Here is a 21,013-nt window from a genome sequence, read left to right as displayed (position 1 = left end):
ATAAAGGGGGATGGGTCGGAAAAGAATTAGATACAACACAAGACATTTTTGTTATGGCAAGATAATTGTATTTGAAGATTTAATGAAGCTCCAATTAATTTATACTGAACAATACAACCGAATGAGAAACAGACATTGATATAGGCACCAGTTTCCCTCCAGTACTTCATCCAAGTAGCTAGAGCTGACCTCTGCTACCTCACCCAAGTAACTAGATCTGCTGTCTGGTCAATCACGCAAGAGCTATTAATTAAATATTTATCAAATATTTGAGTGACAAGAGACTATTCAACCATGAGGGCATCAAAATAAGACTTATTCTGTCCTTACCTGACATCTATATATGTATATTTTCCAACCAGGTTGAATATCAGCAGTCAGAAGTGGGAAGCCTTTCTTATTGGAAAAGGGTGCTAAATAAACTTTTAATAAAATAAACTGTAATAAACTAACTCAGCATGCAATGGGAATACACTAAATCAGCAAACACCTTATCTGGTCTTGGCATTGCCTTCGCTAATTGAACATAGGAACAGGAGTAGGCCATTTAGCCCCTCGACCTGATTTGATTCGATTTGATCATGACTGATCTGTACATCAACTCCAATTACCTCTTTTGCCCCATATCTCTTGATACACTTACCGAACAAAAATCTATCCACCTTAGTCTTGAAAATTTTAATGGATCTTAAAATTTTAATAGAAATGCAAGAAAATGTCTTTGTAAATACAGTTCTGCAATGAAAATCTGTTTTGTGTAACTTCAAGGGGGTGAAATCAATTTTGCTGCTTTGATGAGGTACACTTAGAGCAGAATTTTTCCAGCAAAATTGAAATAATTGAAGCCTGTACATTTAGCAGCAACAGCATTTTTCACTTTTATTTGCTCATCTGCAGTCTCTTAAAAACTTGTCTTGTCAGTTCTGAAAGAAAAAAAAATTCCTTTCCGAAGTGCGAGCACTTAAATTTAAAGGAAAAGAAAAGTTGTCAATAACCTCCCCCCACCCAAAATTATAGTATATTTTAAAACGTCACCTTACACTATAAATGATTAAAGCCTGTTAAAATTGATATTTATCCACAAAATAAAAGCCTAGGTAATTTTCTTTCTTTAGGATCTATTTTTTGTGAATCACAGAAGGAAAAATAGAGGCAAAGAATTTGACAAAAAAAATTATAAATTCGGTGAATTATTGGTACAGGGGAGAACTGATTATCGGTATTATTTGGGACTTGCCCATTGAGGATAAGCAAACAATGGGCGTAGTTGAACATCCTAAATAGAATCCTGCAAAATACAAATTAGCTACAGCGTTAACTTAAAAAAAAGTTTCATTGGGATATTTATTGTCACGGTAGTGCCAGCGTTTCCTCTCTTTGCCTCTCTCCCTTCCATCTCCCCTCTCTCTCTGCCCACCTACCACGTTCTTATAGATTTTTAAATCTGCCATCTGTTCTGTGAACTTCTGACAAAAAACAATAACCACCACTTGCAGCCTGTTGATCCTCTGTATCTTTGACAGAAACCTAAACATTTCAAATGCATTGTTGATAGCTGCTATTATTTCCTAGTTATTGGGTGATGTGCAGTATTTGGAGTACCAGGCGATGCCAGGATTAATTGAGAGAAAGGGAATCTTTCCAATCAATGTGGTATGGATAGGGTGGGGGACATGAAGCAGTTTAAGCAGAAGTGAGCAGTATTCCAGTATAAGCAGACGTATAGTGGTGGGCAACACTAGCATGATAGAACAGACTGACTGAAGAACTGCTGATGTTTTCACCTCAATCAATGGACGACTCCTGGAATTCCTGTTTACTCCAAATTTTCCTCAGTAAAACCTGCTCTTGACAATCATTTTCGATATTCTCAAGTCATTTGTTCAGCAAGTTCAAATACATTTCATTGTAGGATCATTTAAAAAGTTGATTGACTCATCAGATATTATAACCAGATATGAGGGAGGAAAAATAAAACAGTAGTACAGTACGATAGAGCTACTTCTCGCATCCACTCCAGGAATAGACAAAACTCAATTTGTTGTGGTTGATGCATTTCATATTTTAGCTTCAATGACGTTTGATCAATGTTCACTTGCAAATTATTGTTATGGTTCTGCCTTGCACAAAGTTAAACAAGGGAGATACTTTGCTTGTCTGATTTTTAAATCTGTATGTTGTTATACCCATTCAAGCAAGAGATCATAGCCATAATAATCAATTTGTCTGAACTATGTGTGTTAGTATTTAAATTGCTTAAAGTTTGTATTGCATTTGCTTGTGTGCTTGTCCTAGAGCTCACTGGTTATTACAAGGAATACTGCAACTATGTATATTCAGTTACATTAATATTAATAAATAATCCTTGAATTTGATACACAATACAATTTACATTTACATAGTGCCATTCACATCGAACAGATGCCTCAAGGACTTAGCACTGCTATACAAGTCTTTTATTAAAAGGCTGATTATATTCCACTACAAAACTGCATAGCAATTATGGTTCTGATAAATATCAAGGGCAGTATGTTTAGCAAACATGAAGATCTTTCTGCAGTACTATAAGAACTGATGTTTCTATTTCTTTTCTTCAGCTCCTTCAACACTCCCGATATGAAGTCTATAATGCTTTGATTTGGAGCAGAACTTTGAAATAATTACATTAATGCTATTGACTGGATGATACTAATGGTTGTAGACAAGCACCACAAAACGCAGCAATCAGAAGCTGATGTATATCTACAGGGGGCGGGTGCAATTGTAGTTGATTTTTACTATTTCTTTTCTGCTTAGCATGTTATGCACATGCAGTACTTTTATGTTCAAGTTTTACAAAGTGTGTTACAAAAAAAGGTCAACAATTGCAAATATGAAACTATCTATTTGTCAGAGGGTGGTGCGCAGGAGTGTATTGTAGAGCCTCACTGCAGCGATTGACAAAATAATTATGTAGCAATTGTCTGGAATCCCAAATAGTTTCTGGAACGGTGTCAGTTTGTCTTAAATATATGGGAAGCGGGTGGGGAGGACGTTACTGTGATGTTTGACATATACACCAGCTTGCACACTCTTGTGTTTGAGCAGTCATGTTCAGAATTCAGATTTAGTTAATACTTATGGCCCAATCAACTTAATAAAGCAGGTGCGAATAAATCTGCTTGAATTGCATTAGATCTGATTCAGTGCTGAGCGTCATTAGATATGCTTTGTGATCGGTTAGAGTTTTTTGAGACCATCTCATTAATAGGTAGAAGCAAGCATGGACAGTGAAATAATATTTGAAAGGAAGTCATAAACAGACAGAGGAAACAGACAAACATTCTTGTAGCGCACAAAGATGATGAATAGACATTCAAAAATCCAATTCTTGAAGATGTTCAGCAACAGATTACAAAATAAGGGGTGTTTTCTTAATTCATGATTTTTCCTTTTTTTCCCCCTACTGTTGATGGATTGTCGCAGTAGTATTACTGGTATAATTTAAGTTGTTTCCTTTGTATTTATTTTTAAAACAGTACTATCCATAGCTAGTTTTATGCTTCTACTCTGCAACAACTCTCAAATCTAGGAGCACAACGTTTTCCTTTTGTACTTGGTTGACAATAGGTTGTGAACCAAATTCCTAATGGAGGCCCTGTTTTTGCACCTTTCAAAAGAGACCACAGGGTGACAAAGTGACAGTGATCTGTGACCTGACTCAAATATTATTGAATAGAATAACCACTGAGGTCCACTCTTCAGCTCTCTGGCAACGGACTGGAATTTTTTCCCTTTGGTGCAGCAGTGCAAACATGGCTTCACATCTCAAATAATCTTTTGTGTTTCCTCTAGCATAAGAGCCTTGAATCTGACTACTGAAGCTTTTTTTCTCTCCATCCATCTCTCCCAAAAGAACAATAATTTTTCAGGAAGAATGACAGTTAAGGGTAATAAATTCACAATTGATTGGCATAATAAAGAAGCCCAACTTTCTAATTCTGAGGATATTCTAAAACCAATCGTCTGAGTTAGAACAGAAGAGAATTGTTGTCTTGCTTGTGATAAAGTGTTTATAGATTGAATTGAACCATTGATATTTTGATACTGAAAATGGTTCCTACCTTGGGTTGGGTACTTCTTGTGATAAATCTCATGGGATACAAACTCCTAAAATGGCTACACAGGAAACTCCAGGTAAAGAACAAAAATACTTTGCTCACTATTGCCTTTGGAGCAAAACTTGTGTTGGTGCCACAAAATGTGCCTGTTTGCTCCAGTTAGTTTTTGTTGACTGCTGAAATTCATAGGTCATCTGCACTGCTTTGAACTAGCATCATAACTAACCATCCAATATTTTCCACTGTTCTATGATATTTTAATCCCATTTTCTACCTAACTCCCTTAATACACCCATTCCCAATGTTTGATTGTGCAAAACTAATGTATAGGTCTTCTCACATTAGTTTTTTTAACATAATTTTTAAATTAGGCGAAGCAGCATTTCCTGCTGTCTCTACATTTCAACTTCGGTATCAATTTAGCTTACTTACTTTGGAGTCCTGTAGCTCAGTGGTTAAAGCTCTCGCCTTGCAAGCGAGACACCTGGGTTCAATTCCAGGCAGGGCGAAACCTTGGGCAAGTTTCCTTACTCCACACGCCTAGTAATAATCCCTCCAAAAAAACAAAACAATAATAAATTGGTCATTTTCAATCCACGACTGTTGTAGGACTCTGATGTACGCAATTGGCTGCCACGTTTCGCCCACAAATATACGGTCAATTCACTGTACAGCATATTATGTGTAGCGCTTTGAGATGCTGAGAAGACGTGAAAAGCGCTATATCAAATGCAAGGATTATTTATTACTTGGTAGCACTCATGCCTCTGGTTACCCTTAACTGGACTTTCCTATGCTCTCCTCACTGGTCTCCCCAGCTCCACAATACACAAAATCCAATTAATTAAAAACTCCGCCCCACAAAACTCTGTACCCTCATCACACAGTCCTTGCCAGGCTCCACTGGCTAGCAATCAACAATCAAGATCCTCTCACTCGTTTTCAAATCACTTAATTCCTTCGCACCTCCCTACCTATCTGACCTGCTTACCCCCCACTCCACCACAGGGTGCCTCCGCTCGGCTGGTTCCGGTCGCCTATTTGTCCATTGTGCCCTCCATTCCATCACTGGTGGCTGTGCCTTCACCCACTATGCCCGAAACTCTGAAACTCTCCCTCAATCCTTCTGCCTTGACTCCTTCCTTCCCACCTTCAAATTCCACCTAAAGACCTTCTTTTTTGATCGTGCTTACGGTCACTTTCCTCTCCCCCTGGCTCGTTGTCAGACTTAACCACTGTGAAGCATTCCAGGACGCTACCCCGCATGAAGGCTGCTATATAAATGCAAGTTGTTGTTGTTGATTTCATAATCTAGGCTGAAACAACAACAAATGGCATTTGTATAATGCCTTTCATATCAGCTGGACAGTCAAGGATTCGCACCCGAGCTGGTGGTTGGGATCAAGATGGGTGGAGTGCGGGGAGGGTAGGTTTAGGAGGGTGACCAAAGGCACGGTCGAAGAAGAGGGTCTTGAGATGGGTTTTGAAGGAGGCAAGGGAAGGGGCGAGGTGGAGGGACTGTGGGATGGAATTCCAGAGTGTGGGGGCAGAGTGCCTGAAGGGGTGGGCAAGGCGGGGGAACATGAAGCAAGACAGAGCCTGCTTATTACTACAGTGCAGTACTGAGACAGTCATTCCTCAGTTCCTTCAAATCGTAAGACAATAAACTGTGGTGTCATCTGTCCGTTTAGATGGCTGTTAAAGATGTTATGGCATAATTTTGAAGAAGAGCATAGAGTACTCTCAGTAGCCCAGTATATCTCCTTCATCAAAATCTCCAAAAACATAGTTATTCATTTTATTATTGTCTATGGGACATTGCTGTAGAGATCAGGTCCTGTATTTACCTCTTATTGATGATTTTATGAAGTGCTTTGAGACCCATTTGCCTGATGAAACATTGCATAAAAAGAAAATATTATAGATGTTGACAGCTCCATTCCTTCTTATTCCCAGTTAACTCTCTACTTTCTTACTCCTGCAGATGAGGATGGTCTCGGCATCAGTATTATAGGAATGGGAGTTGGAGCAGATGCAGGACTAGAAAAACTCGGAATTTTTGTCAAGACTGTTACTGAGGGAGGAGCTGCTCAGAGGGATGGAAGGTATCTGTTCAGTCTTAAAAGAACACTGTTGTCTATTACAGGATTTTTTCTTTTCTGCAGATTTATTATTATTTGCTAGGTCTAAAAGTAATATATAGGCGTGTATTGTGAAAAGATTAGCTGATCTGTCACTTCAGATTTATACTGCAGAATGCCTACCACTTGGGCTGTCCACCAATCTACAATGCCCAGTAGTGATGCAGTCAAGCAGACAGTAGTCAGGTGAGTTTAAAATACATGCTGATTAGGAAAATTCTGTCTGCTTATCGTTTTGCTTAATACAAAATCACAAGAGCAAAACATGAAGCAAGTTGTTTTATTAAATTTAATTGAATTTCATTCTTCCACAATGACCCACCCTACTGTCTTCCCATTACAGCATTATCCTCCTTTTGGGAGGTGGGGGAAAGGTAAGTGAGGTTTCCTTGGAGCTGAACTGGCTCTAAGGTAATGTGCTCGGCAACAGAATATTGGAATCGAGTCAATTGTCTTTGGCGGGCTCAGTAGTCCTGATACAGGCAGTTCTGCAGAACTCCAAAGCACTGCTGATGATAGGCCAGAAAGCTGATGATAGATCATTCAGTGGTTCTTCCCACTCAATTCCTGTTAACCCTGCCAGTCAAAGCCCTAATGGATAGAGTGATCATACCTGGACAAACAGTGGGAAATTTGCCAGAATTGCTTTCAAGACAAGCTATGTGGTTTTAGCTGGTTAAGTTCCAGCAGTACTCCCAAAGAACACTCTGATGACTATAAGCCTTCGCTCTTGCCAACTCACACCTAATATTCTCTGGAATTAGGTAAGAAGGGTGTTTTCCTCCTGTGAGAGAGTGCTCATTCCAAGTGTAGGTGGCATACGCATGTGACATCTATGTGGTTTGGACATTTTAAAGAATTCTTATGGGTCTCTTCATGTGTCAGACACCCAGTTGACCAAAAATAATGAGTTTCAGTCTGTTTCATAAATGAGTTCAGCATCTTGATCTTGACCACGTTTCCTGATAACCTGCTCTAGACATTAATTAGGAAATATGTAGAAAAGGTAAAGCGATAATAGTGGGTGATTTCAATCTCCACATAGATTGAGAAAACCAAATTGGCCAACGTAGGTCAGAAGAAGAGTTCATTGAGTGTATGAGAGATAACTTTCTAGAGCAGCATGCCGAGGAACCAACTAGGGGACAGGCCATCCTAGACCTTGTTTTGTGTAACGAAACAGAGCTAGTTGGCAGTGTAGGTATTAAGAATCCTCTAGGGCAGAGTGATCACAATATGATTGAATTCTGCATTAAGTTAGAGAGGGATATAGTTAAATCCGAGGCAAGTATTCTGAATTTAAATAGGGCTAATGTTGTAGTTATGAGGAAAGATTTAGGTAAAATAGACTGGAGAGTAAGATTAAGAGGTAAAAATGTAGACCAACAGTGGCAAATATTTAAGGATGAAGTGCATAATTCTCAGCAGTCGCATATTCCCTTGCGGAATAAGAGTACCACAGGGAAAGCAATTCATCCGTGGCTAACTAGAGCAGTTAGGGAAAGCATCAAATTAAAAGAAAAGGCTTATAAAACTGCCAAGAAAAGCAGCAAATCTGAAGATTGGGAGAGTTTTAGAAACCAGCAAAATAAAACTAAAAAACTCATTAAGAGCGAGAAAAAGGAGTATGAGGGTAAGCTAGCTAGGAACATTAAGTCTGATTGTAAAAGTTTTTACAAATATATTAAGAGGAATAGGCTAGTGAGGGTAAATGTAGGTCCACTTCAGTCAGAGACAGGAGAAGTTGTAATGGGGGACAATGACATGGCAGAGCCCCAAAATGGGTACTTTGCATCTGTCTTCACCCTAGAAGACACAACAATAGAGATGCACCAAAGGGATAAGGATAGGGAGCAACTTAGGGAAATTTTCATTAGTAGAGAATTGGTGCTAGGGAAACTGTTAGCACTAAAAAGTGACAAATCCCCTGGTCCGGATGGCTTGCATCCCAGGGTTTTAAAAGAGGTAGCTTATGAGATAGTGGAGGCCTTATGTCTGATCTTCCAAAATTCCTTGGATTCTGGAACAGTCCCCATGGATTGGAAGATCGCAAATGTCACACCACTATTTAAAAAAGGTGGAAAGGAAAAGATGGGGAATTAAAGGCCAGTTAGTCTCACATCAGTGATAGGAAAAATTTTAGAATCATTGATTAAGGATGTGGTAGTGCAGTATTTAGGGGAGCACAATATAATTAGGCCAAGTCAACATGGCTTTACAAAAGGGAAGTCATGTTTGACAAATCTCATAGAATTTTTTGAGGATATTTCGAGTAAACTAGATAAGGGTGAATCAGTGGATGTGGTCTATTTGGACTTCCAGAAGGCATTCGATAAGGTGCCGCATAAAAGGTTAGTCCAAAAGATAAGGGCCCATGGAATTGGGGGAAGCATATTAACGTGGATTGGGGAATGGTTAACGGGTAAGAAATAAAGAATAGGGATAAACGGGTCCTTTTCAGATTGGCGGGATGGGACTAGTGGAGTGCCACAAGGATCAGTCCTTGGCCTCAGCTATTTACCATCTACATCAACGATCTAGATGAGGACATCAAAGTTAATATATCTAAATTCGCGGATGACACAAAACTAGGAGGAAGTGTCAACACAGAGGATGACATTAAAAAAATGCAGCGAGACATATATAGGTTAGGTGATTGGACAAGTAGGTGGCAGATGAAGTATAATGTAGGGAAGTGCGAAGTCATCCACCGAGGTAGCAAAAACAGTACAGTGGGTTATTTTTTAGAAGGAGAGAGATTGGAATGTGTTACCGTCCAGAGGGACTTGGGTGTCCTTGTACACCAATCACAGAAAGTTAGTCTGCAGGTACAGCAGCAATTAGGAAGGCGAACGGTATGTTTGCATTCATTATGAAAGGATTAGAGTATAAGAGTAGGGAAGTCTTGCTGCAACTGTATAGGGCCCTGGTGAGACCACACCTGGAATACTGTGTCCAGTTTTGGTCTCCTCATTTAAGGAAGGATGTACTTGCCTTGGAGGGGGTGCAGCGTAGATTTACTAGGTTAGATTTGCATCCCAGTGATTTTTCTATTGCTAAGATGGTAATGATTGTCAGCTATGCCACCATAAGAAGTCATCAAGCACCAGCTACTTTCCCACAGAGAGCGAATTTGTATTTCCGAGTGGTCAGTTTCAGATTGTCAAATGACTGGGCTCAGATCGTTTATCATGCAGAGACCAAGAAGAAATGAAGACAAACATTTTTTTGGCAACTGGTTGTCTGACACATGCAGACATTTAGTATCACGCTTAAGAGTATACAAACCAAACAGAGTTCCACAAATGTATGCCGCCTGTGCATGGAAATTTACCTGTGTCTGGAATGGAATGTACATTCTCTCTGGAGGATGTACCCTGCTAACCTAATTATAGGCTGGTGAGAATTGAGACTTGGGGACCTGAGAGTTTTGGTACTACTGGAGTTTAACCAGCTAAAACCACGTAACTTGCAGTTGAGAGCACTGTCTGGCAAGCTTCCTGCTGCTTATGGGTATACAACAACAACTTGTATTTACATAGCGCTCTTCACACCGGACGGCGTTTCAGAGCGCTTAACAATGGCAGAGGCCGAGCCAGGAGGAGGGGGAAGGTGACCGTACATGCGGTCGAAGAGGAAGCTATTCAGGCGCGACCTGAAGATGGGGAAGGAGGGAGTGAGACAAAGGTGTTGAGGGAGGGAGTTCCAAAGTTTTGGGGCGTAGTGGCTGAAGGCACGGCTCCTGATGGTGGAGCGGAGGATTCGGGCACGCAGAGGAGGCCGGACCCAGCAAAGTGGAGGCAGCCGGTACAACTGTGGGGTGAGAGGAGATTAAAGAGATAGGGAGCTGCCAAGGAATGGAGGGATTTAAACACTAGAGTGAGGATCTTGAAGTCAATCCGCTCTGTGAAAGGGAGCCAGTGGAGTTTGGCAAGGACTGGAATAATCGGGGTATGAAGTTTGGTGCGGGTGAGAATGCGGGTGGTAGAGTTTTGAATGAGCTGATTTTTGTGAATAGTGGAGGAAGGGAGACTGGCGAGGAGGGCGTAAGAGGAGTCCAGCTGAGAGGTGACAATGGCATGGACAAGGATTTTGGCGGCTTTTGGGGTAAGGTATTGTCGGAGACGGGCAATGTGTGGAGGTGGAAGAAAGCGGTGCTGGTCAGGGACCGGATGTGGGGGAGGAAGGATAACTGGGGATCGAACTGGGGATATAAGAATGCCTTACCCATTAGGGCTTTTGCTTGTAGAATTAACAGGAACCACATGGGAAGAATCCCTACCCTTAGTGACCAATTGTTCCCTCCAAATCCTGCCAGTAGGCCAGTTCTGTGATCAGCAGTGCCTTGGAGGACTGAAAACCATTCCGGTTTGGAAACTGGACAACTGAAACTTTCGCTGAGGATAACTTGATTTCAAATTCTGTTACAAAGTATATCTGCTTGGTGCCAGCTCAACCCCAAGGAGGCCATGCTTACCTCTCCCCCTACACACCCTGCACATAGGAGTCACTAGTTAGTCAACAACAGGTTTGAGCCCTTACTAGATCGATGACAGGTATTAGGAACTGCCTGCGAGTTGCATTGGTGAGTAATACAGCTGGGCATGAAATGTATAAGCAATGTCAGCATCCGCCTATCCACAGCTCAAACATCCAGCTCTATGCATTGATCAGTGGTTCACCCAGTAGGAAGTGGAGACCTTGACTAGCAGCTACTTACCCCTCTAGTAACAATCAAGGTGGATTATAAGCCCTGGATATATCGTGTATGTTCACAATCCCAGACTCCAGGTTACACCTTCAACCGCTGTCATCCTAATTCTCTTGATATCGGCACAAATAGTCAGAGATAGCTTTTTATGCTATAAAATATATTTTTTTAATTCTATGGAATAGAGATTAAAATTTCCCATTCCATTTCAATCAAATAAAAAGAAGTACTAAAACCAAATGTAGAGTTCCTGAACTTCATCCATGACTGCAGTTTTTTGACATTTCTGGTGCCAATTGTTAAGGTATTTTTAGTTGGGAGTGGCTTTGGGAAGTGTAGCGTTACAATAAATGGAAGCTGATGTAGCTTGAGGAAGGATAGTTATGATAACCTCAGAGATAGAAAGTGGAGGATGATAGCTGCAGGGAGTGAGTTCACAGTGTGAAGGATAGAAATAAAAATGAGGGAACTTGCAGATACTGCTGTCTGATTTGATTAAGGTCAGTTGTCATCGCTGGTTTTCTTCATAGAACTGATATGTGGGCGATTTAATAATTAGCCTAGTTTAGAAAATCGAATATGTTTTTAAGTGACAGGAATGGGTATAAGTTTAAAGGCTGAAAGATTTTAAATTTACATGATTTGTTAAATTGTGCTGCTGTGATTGATAAGGTTTTGAATTACAATTTTTTCCATAACTAAAAAAAGTAGGGTAGTCTTATATCCATAAAACTTCTTCAACTTCCTTCCAGCCTTCTTTCCTCCCATGCCTTTATTCTTGTTCCTTCCCTCCCCCGCCAATCGTTTTCTCTTGAGTATGTTCTTTAGTTGAAGATCATCCACTAGTATTTTGCTCAAGTGCATATTATTCATGTCTGAGCTTAGACAATGCTGTCCAATTTGCGATGCTGTGTTCAAAAACTAGAACTGATGCACTAATTGCAACTTGTACATGTATATGCACTTTCCCATAAGACTCATTACTTAATGATCATGATTTGAGAAATCGTATCCAAAACGAACAGCCCCACAAGCAATGTCCGTTGGTGTTTTGGCGAATCAATTCTGTGTATCCCTCAATAGGAATTAGATGTTTGATCGTGACATAGAATTAATAGATAATAGTTGATAGATTTCTAAAGGATAGAGGGATTAAAGGATGTGGGGATGGGCAGGGTAAATGGAATTAGGGTAGAAGATCATCAGCCATGATTTTATTAAACAGCGGGGCTGGCTCGAGGGGCCAAATGGCCTACTCCTGCTCCTACTTCTTATGGTCTTATGGTCTTATTCTGCGCAGTTTTCAAGCTGTGTTATCAGCAGTACAATGCCTTGCCTCCTGTGGTTATTAACATAATGTTTCTCTGTAAACCGACACATAGTAGTGTTACAGAGAAGGTTATAGAGAGGAATATCTTAATTTTTGTTTGTGCTAAAATTCAGTGGTTTTATTTTGAGGCTATATTTCAAATCCTTACTTTAGTTAATGCACAAATATGTACTTTTCGCAGCATATTTAAATTGATGGTCCTGTGATTTTTTAAAAAAATGCATAATTCATCTTCCAGTCTCAGAGAGGAATAGCTTTCTTGCTCTGAGACCTCTGCCAATATGCTGATTTGCCTGCTGCTAGAAGCGAGTTGAACATTTTTCATCTGATTTTTCTCTTATTCCAGTTCCCTAGCCAGTGAAAATTAGTGTTTTTATTAGTCTGATATAAAAAGCAATATGTTCTATCCTTGTGCAATATGCTTTTGCATCAACTGTCAGACATATTTTTATGACATATGGATGTTTAATATTCATTCATTTCAATTGCTGACTTGGACAACCTTTCAACAGACTTTTGTTTAAAATGTTGACTGTGGTTCAGTGATCACTATATACTGTTCACAAACAGACTTTGTAAAGCAGAATTGCCAGTAAATCATGACATTTGAACAAAAATGTTTGACTAAAATTTAGAAATTCAAATTAATACAGAATGTTTGTCTACTTTTGGTAGGCAAACGTAGCAGCCATTTTAAAACAATAGAGATTTACAGCATGTGCATCCTATACAGGGCACTCAATGAATATTAGTTGTTCTAGATTTTAACAATAGAATACTGGATAGTACGCTTTAAATGATGATTTTGGAATTCAACGTGATAAACTGTATAGACATTGTGAAAAATAAGGTTCTGTGGAGGCACATGTCATTTATGTGGTAAAGTAGTTACTGTGCGATAATTAGATCAATCTCATAGTATATATGTATAGACATAAGGATGATCCTCAAGGACTATATATGGTATATATAACTTTGCTAATTCCAGACATGGTCATGTGCCTGTGGGTCTTACAGTTCATATTTGATCTAATGACAATAATGAGCAGAATCAGAGATATTTTGTTCTTGTTTGGGAAAGGGTAATTCGAGGGAGTTTAACATCAAACTGGCACATAAAAATTAAAAAGACATTAAATTTTAGATTCAGATTACATTGACAGTTGTAGCAGTGCAGGGAGAATCTTCATGCAGGTGGCACGATTAAAATTCTAAAATTAACCTTCTGCATTAGTTATTACATTATTGTGATGACCAGTCACGTCTCTAATTCCGAATTCAGAGTTATCTAGTCTGATAAATACAAGTTATTGTGATTCCTTTGGTTTAATAAAAAAGAAAGAACTTGCATTATTATAGTGCATTCTATATTGAGTCTCAAAGTGCTCTAAGTAATTATTGCAAAATGATATGACTACTTTTGATAGGTAAACATAGCAGCCATTTTAAAAGAATTTACAGCATGTGCATCCTGTACAGGTCACTCGTATCCCGGAAATTATACCAATGTCCAAGGAACCTGTCTGGCTTTTTGCACAAATTAAGGCTCGACAAATAGCTGTGAGGTGAAAAAACAGTTGATGAAGGTTGCAAGGAATTGGGAGAAATTCCCTTTGATTAATGTTGTGGGATCTTTAACATTCAACTGACACATAGTTTACTATCTTGTCTAAAGGACAGTACCTCTGATAGTACAGCACTGGACTGAAGTATCAGCCCAGATTCTGCTATAACACACAACTTTCTGTCACAGAAGTCTGCCAACTGAACCAAGCTACCATTAATGTCAGTCCTATGACCAGACTTAGAAAAGGTAGTATTTTGTGAATAATGTTTATCCTTGCATTTGATATAGTGCTGTTCACATTTGGTATAGCGCTGTCAGAATGAAGTCTGAGTTTCACCGGATATACTGTAATATATATATGTAGGGTCTGATCCCCAGCAGGGCAAAATGAAATGTTGGGCAAGTTTCCTTACTCCACACGCCTCTATTTACCTAGCAATAAGTAAGAACCCGGTTGTTAGTTGATTGGTGGATCCTTTTCCGGGGGTAATAATTCCTTCAAAAAAAAATTAACAATAAATTCCTCACTTCAATCCACGACTGTTTATGGTTGAAGCCAGGACATTGGACTTGCTTAAAACAAAGCTTGTTGCTATGATGCGAGGATGTAGGGTGGGTATTCTGGAAGAGTGGAATCAAATGGCCCCAAGGGCCTTCTTCATCCCTGTAGCTCAGTGGTTAGAGCACTCGCTTTGCAAGCGAGAGACCTGAGTTCAATTCCAGGCAGAGGGCGAAACCTTGGGCAAGTTTCCTTACTCCACACGCCTAATAATAATCCCTCCAAAACCAAAAACAATAATAAATTGGTCATTTTCAATCTACGACTGTTTGTGGGACATTGCTGTGCGCAATTGGCTGCCGCGTTCGCCCACAAATATACAGTCAATTCACTTTAATTCAATTCACAGTGTGTTCTGTGAAGCGCTTTGGGACGTCCTCCCGACGTGAAAAGCGCTATATCAAATGCAAGGATTATTATTATTATTATCCCAAACTCTCTTGTGACCTTGTGAACATTGGATTAAGGGAACGTTTCTTTGTGGGTTGAAAGATCTGTGCAGTACATTGCTGAAGGATTGACTGAAGCCCTTAACAACAACAACTTGGATTTATATAGCACTCTCCATGCCGGACGGCATCTCAGAGCGCTTTACAGTAACGGATCCCGGGACTGAGCCAGGGGGAGGGGGAGGAAGGTGACCAAAGGCGCGGTTGAAAAGAAAGGTCTTCAGCAGAGACCTGAAAATGGGAAGGGAGGGAGCGAGACGAAGGGAGTGAGGAAGGCAGTTCCAGAGCCTCGGGGCATAATAGCTGAAGGCACGGCCGCCGAGGGTGGAGCGGAGGACTCGGGGGACGAGGAGGAGGCCAGAGCCGGAGGAACGAAGGCAATGGGTACTGTGCTGAGGAGAGAGGAGGTCTGAGAGGTAGGGGGGTACAGAGGAGTGCAGGGACTTGAATATGAGGGTGAGGATCTTGAAGTCGATCCTCTCTGGGACAGGCAGCCAGTGCAGTCTGGCAAGGACTGGAGTGATCGGGGAGCGGAGTTTCGTGCGGGTGAGAATGCGGGCGGCAGAGTTCTGAATGAGTTGGATTTTATGGATGGTAGTGGATGGGAGGCCGGCGAGGAGGGCGTTTGAATAGTCCAGGTGACAAAGGCATGGACCAGGGTTTCAGCGGCTTTTGGGAAGAGGTATTGGTGGAGACGGGCAATTCGTCGGAGGTGGAAGAAAACGGTGCTGGTGAGGGATCGGATTGTGGGGGAGGAAGGATAATTGGGGGTCGAACCTGACGCCTACGTTGTGTACGGGTTCGGAGAGTTTTAGGGGGAGGTCGGGCAGGTGGAGGAGGTGAGAACCGCGAGATATTAGACGTTGACGAGAGCCGAAGAGTATGGCTTCCGTCTTGTCAACGATCAGCTGAAGGAAGTTTGCGCTCATCCAGCCCCTGAGTTCTGACAGGCAGACTGACAGAATATCATGGGACTGGGGGTCACAGAGAGGTGGAAAAGTAGAGTTGGGTGTCATCTGCATATATGTGGAAATGTACCCCATGTCTGCGGATGACATCCCCAAGAGGGAGCATATAGATCAGAAAGAGGAGAGGGCCAAGGATGGATCCTTGGGGTACCTGCAGGTGACCGGGTGAGAATGGGAGGAGAAGCCGTTTGTGCAAATGTACTGCTGGCAGTTTGTGAGGTAGGACTCGAACCAGGCGAGTGCGGTCCCACTGAGGTGGATGATGGAGGAAAGGCGGTGGAGGAGGATGGCGTGATTGACTGTGTCGAACGTGGCGGAGAGGTCCAGGAGGACAAGGAGGCAGAGGGAGCCCTGGTCACAGATAGAGAGGATATTATTTGTGACTTTCACAAGCGCAGTCTCTGTACTGTGGGCGGAAACCGGACTGGAGGGGTTCGAAGAGGGAGTGGGAGGAGGTGTGCGCGGAGTTGGTTTGCAACAACGCGTTCTAGAACATTTGAGAGGAAGGGCGGGTTAGAAATAGGGCGGTAATGGCTGGGGTTTGAGGGATCCAGGGAGGGTTTTTTCAGGAGAGTGGTGATGACAACAGTTTTGAGGGGGGCAGGGACTGATCCAGAGGAGAGGGACTGGTTGATGATGTCAGCCAGTAGTGGGCAGAGGAGGGGGAGCTCTGTGATCAGTAAGTTGGTGGGGAGGGGTCGAGGCAGCAGGTGGTGGGTTTCATGGAGGTGATGGTGGGTGAGAGAGAGGAGGGAGAGCTGGGGAGGAAGGAATGTAGAAAGGGGGTGGTGGTAGGAGCAGATGATAAGGAAGGTGAGGAGGGCAGAGAGGGCGAGGTGGTGGGTGACAAGGGGCAGGTGGATGAGGCTGCCTGACGGATGTTAAGTATTTTAGTTGAAAAGAAGTCCATGACCTCCTCGCACTTGGCATTTGACGTGCGAAAAACAGCTACAAATAATGATATGTTTAATAAGAAAAAAAATCCTAGCTGCTTGCAACTGAACTTATTGTAAAGTGAACCACTAAACCAGTAGCAATCGTGTAACCAAAGTAGTAATAACTTCTATTTACGTTTATATTTCACCTCAACATCTCGAAGAGCTGTATAAAATGTAATTGATTAGAAATGAAAGGGAATGTTATATAGGCAAAGATGATCATTTATGATCATTAATGCACATTTTTCCTTTGCTGAAGCGACAATGAATTATTAGAACACTGAAGCTTAATGGTACCTTTCCTAGTTTATAGATTGCGTATAATTTTACTGGCTGTATAACAGCAGCATGATAGTACCACTTGATAACTGCAGATTGTTAAACTCTGAGTATCAAAATATTCTTTGTTAAATCAGCCTTGGAGATTAGAACCGTAGAAATTTACAGCACAAAAGACCATTGCGTCTCTGCTGGCTCTTCTAAAGAGCAACCCATTCATTTCCAACGGACCTGTTCTTTCCCGATACGCCTGTATGTATCCTTTTTCAGATATCTATCAGGTTCCCTCTTGAAAGCTAATAGGGATCCTGAATCGACCTACACTGGGAATGGCATTCCAAATTCTAACAATTTGTGCAAAAAAACATTCCTCCTACTCTCTTTATTACCTTAATTTTCAAGTACTGTTTAATGGTAGAAAGGTAGGAAGATAGTAACAATTTGAACAAATTGTATTGCAGTATCCAATTAAATAAATGTTTCATAACTTGTAACATTTTATTCATATTTGTCCTATACTTCCACTGTCAACAGAAGATACCAATATGAAGAACAAATTCTACCACCAATTGGCAAATTCTTAGAACATGCATGAACATGCATCTGGATTGAGTGCATGTTTGGTTAGAACACAGATCTACAGTGGATCCAAGTTATACTGAAAGCTTGGCACACCTGGCTTTTGGCGCAAATTAACCAGCTTCCTACGAGCAAAACAAATCTGACTGCTGGGTTGTCAGGTTGCTACTACTGTCACTTTTTGCTTATCAACACTGTTTACAGGAAGTCTCGTTAATGTTACATCCTGTGTGCTACAGATGCACGCTGTTTGCAGGAAACACTGCTGACATCGCTTTGCAAAGGTGGCGTTTCTTAGGCATAGTGGAGTCCTGTAGCTCAGTGGTTAGACCACTTGCCTCGCAAGCAAGAGACGTGGATTCTATTCCTGGCAGGGAATGTTGGGCAGGTTTCCTTAATCCACACGCCTCTGTTTTCCTAGGAGTAGGAATCTGATTGTTAGTTGATTGACGGATCGCTTTTCCGGGGATAGGATTCCCTTAAAAAAAAGTAACGATTTGGTTACTCAATTCTTGATTGTTTGTGGGACACTGCTGTGGGCAATTGGCTGCCGTGTTTCGCCCACAAATATACAGTCAATTCACTTTACAGTATATTCGCTAAAGTGCATTGAGACGTCTAGAAGACGTGAAAAGCGCTATATCAAATGCAAGGATTATTATTACTATTATTATAGTGTGCATATGCACAACACATCAGAAGAGACATCAGTGGCGACCTAACAACCATTTTTCTTCTCTCTCTGTTATAGTATGGCCTCTGAGATTTTGGACCTGGGCAGCTATGTTAGAACAAGTTATTTATAAATAAATGTTCCACTTTTTGCAGTATTAGACATTGCTAACCTCACTTTGAGCCTCTTGATAAACCCACTGAAGTTCCAATCTTCCAACTGGTTTAACCATTAGCCAATGGGTGTATGACTGAGCTGTGGCCAGGGTGATGATGCAGCAATCTCAGGCATTTCAAGCTCACCAAGAAGCTCGCAAATTGTGCAGTTCCTGGTACCGAGTGATAGCTCATTGTGGTTTTCAGCTGTCGAATTTGTGACTACTGTATAGGAAGGGGAATGTGGGAAAGACGGTAAGTGAGGCTGAGCTGGTTCCAAAGAGACATGTCAGAATCAAGTCAATCTTCTGTGGTAGGTACTGACAGGACAGTCTGCAGTACTCCATCAACAATAACAAAAGAGCAACTTTCACGTCGGGACGACATCCAAAAGCGCTGAACAGTCAGGTGTTGGGACCCGAGCATGGGGGAGAGGGGGGTGGTGTTGGGGTGAGGGAAGGCAGAGAGGTGGGAGGGAGACCAAAGGCACGGTCGAAGAGAAAGGTCTTGAGACCGACCTTGAAGGAGGCAAGGGAGGAAGCGATCCGAAGGGACCGTTGGATGGAGTTCCAGAGTGTGGGGGCAGAGAGGCTGAAAGTCCAGCCACCGATGGAAGGGCGGGTCGGGCGGGAGACATGGAGCAGGTTGGATCCCGATGAACGGAGGGAGCGGGCAGGCTCGTAGGGAGTCAGCAGATCAGAAAGATAAGAGGGAGCAAGGCCATGGATGGCCTTAAAGGTGAGGACGAGGATCTTGAACTCGATCCTTTGGGGGATGGGGAGCCAATGGAGTCAGGCGAGGGTGGGAGTGATGGGGTCACGGAGCCTGGTGCATGAGAGTACGAGCAGCAGAGTTTTGGATGATCTGCAGCTTGTGAAGGGAAGAGTTAGGAAGGACGATGAGGAGGGAGTTCCCATAATCAAGCCTTGAGGTGATGAATGCATGGGTGAGGGGTTCAGCAGCCTGAGGGGTGAGGAAGTGGCGGAGTCTCCAAGGCACTAATGATGACAAACAACCCAGTGTGGCTCATCAATGAGACTTGGAGGGGCAGACTGGTCACTGGGGGCAACAATTGTTTCCATTCAGCTTCCTATTAACTGTAAAACCTTTATTCATAGGTATTGAAATATTTTTTAACTTCTGATCGAAACTGAGTTGGAACTTTGTAACTCACAGGCTGTGAAGTTCATTTTACAATAGAGTATCTTCTTGTTTTCTATAACTAGGGACTTAGCTAATGATTATGTTTTAAATATAAACAGGAATAACCAAATGGCATTCAAGGAGCAAATGTCACTGTACTCATTTTGTGAACAGAGGAATGGACAAATGTGCTAGGAGAGTTGTCTGTGTAAGCAGGCTTCAGCATTTATTTCTCGGTGCCAATATAACAGGTGTCACTTGTCATCTGTCAACTTTTCATAACTAATTTATAGAAATGGTTGCATTTTATCACTATCTGCCATAAGGGAGATATTCCTCTTTTGAAAACTTATGGCATACATATTGAATAGAATATCTTCTAAACATTTGTTTCAAAATTATACTTAGTACAGTATTATTTGTCGGTTAGAAAAGCAAATTTTGAAAAATAAATGTTCTAATTTAACATGAATTTAACACATTTGATTTAAAATGCAATATTTGACAAATGATCTTAGTAATTAGATTATTCTTTTTAAAAAACAACAAAATAGCTTTAGGTACCCCATTGTGTACGTTCCATATATGTTCCATGTATGAGTAAACTAGGCCTATATTCTCTAGAATATAGAAGAATTAGAGGTGATCTTATACAAACCTATAAGATTCTTAAGGGTCTTGACAGAGTAGATGCCGTGAGACTGTTTCCCCTGGTTGGAGAATCTAAAACTAGGAGTCATAGTCTCAAGATTAAGGGTCAGCCCTTTCGAACTGAGTTGAAACATTTCTTCACTCAGAGGGTAGTGAATTTATGGAATTCTCTACCCCAGAAGGCTGTGGATGCTCAGTCCTTGAACATATTCAAGACTGAGGTTGATAGATATCTAAAGGATAAAGGGATTAAGGGATATGGGGATGGGGCAGGTAAATGGAATTAGGTTAGAAGATCAGCCATGATTTGATTAAATGGCAGGGCAGGCTCGAGGGGTCAAATGGCCCACTCCTGCTTCTATGTCTTATAGTCTTATGGTTCCATCTCTGTGAAGAATTTCAAGACATTATCCTGCATGTAAGGTGTAAGTTGTAATTGTTGCTGTGTGACTTAAGTGGTTTAATGGCAAGTAGTGCTAAAAACACAATACAGAAGTAATTGTTAAATAAGATTTATTTTCAGTATATATTGTAATTTGTAATAACCACCTTTGTTTTTGAACTTTCTTTCACAAAGGATAATAGTGAATGACCAGATTGTGGAAGTGGACGGAATCAGTCTGGTGGGAGTGACCCAAAGCTTCGCTGCCACTGTCCTGAGAACAACCAAAGGCAAAGTTAGGTAAGAAAAAAATGAAGACTTTTAATTATTTGCTGTGCTGTACTGCAGCGGACAAGGTTGTAATATAATTAAACTTGTAAGGATTTCA

General features: G+C 41.3%; 1 protein-coding gene across 4 annotated transcripts in view; it reads left to right on the top strand.

The window, feature by feature from the left end:
• Positions 1-21,013, top strand: part of ppp1r9a (protein phosphatase 1, regulatory subunit 9A) — a 146,190-nt gene that overhangs the window by 51,765 nt on the left and 73,412 nt on the right. For all 4 annotated transcript variants that reach the window (XM_042332621.1, XM_042332618.1, XM_042332619.1 and 1 more), the window contains exons 3-4: positions 6,085-6,205; positions 20,821-20,925. In XM_042332621.1, coding sequence (XP_042188555.1) covers positions 6,085-6,205; positions 20,821-20,925 — 226 coding nt within the window. The remainder of the gene's footprint in view (positions 1-6,084; positions 6,206-20,820; positions 20,926-21,013) is intronic.

Source organism: Callorhinchus milii, unplaced genomic scaffold (assembly GCF_018977255.1).
Source record: "Callorhinchus milii isolate IMCB2004 unplaced genomic scaffold, IMCB_Cmil_1.0 Scaffold2, whole genome shotgun sequence".
In the NCBI taxonomy this organism is placed as follows: Eukaryota; Metazoa; Chordata; class Chondrichthyes; order Chimaeriformes; family Callorhinchidae; genus Callorhinchus; species Callorhinchus milii.
Note: the sequence above shows the minus strand (reverse complement) of the source record. Positions and strands in the feature narration are given on the sequence as shown.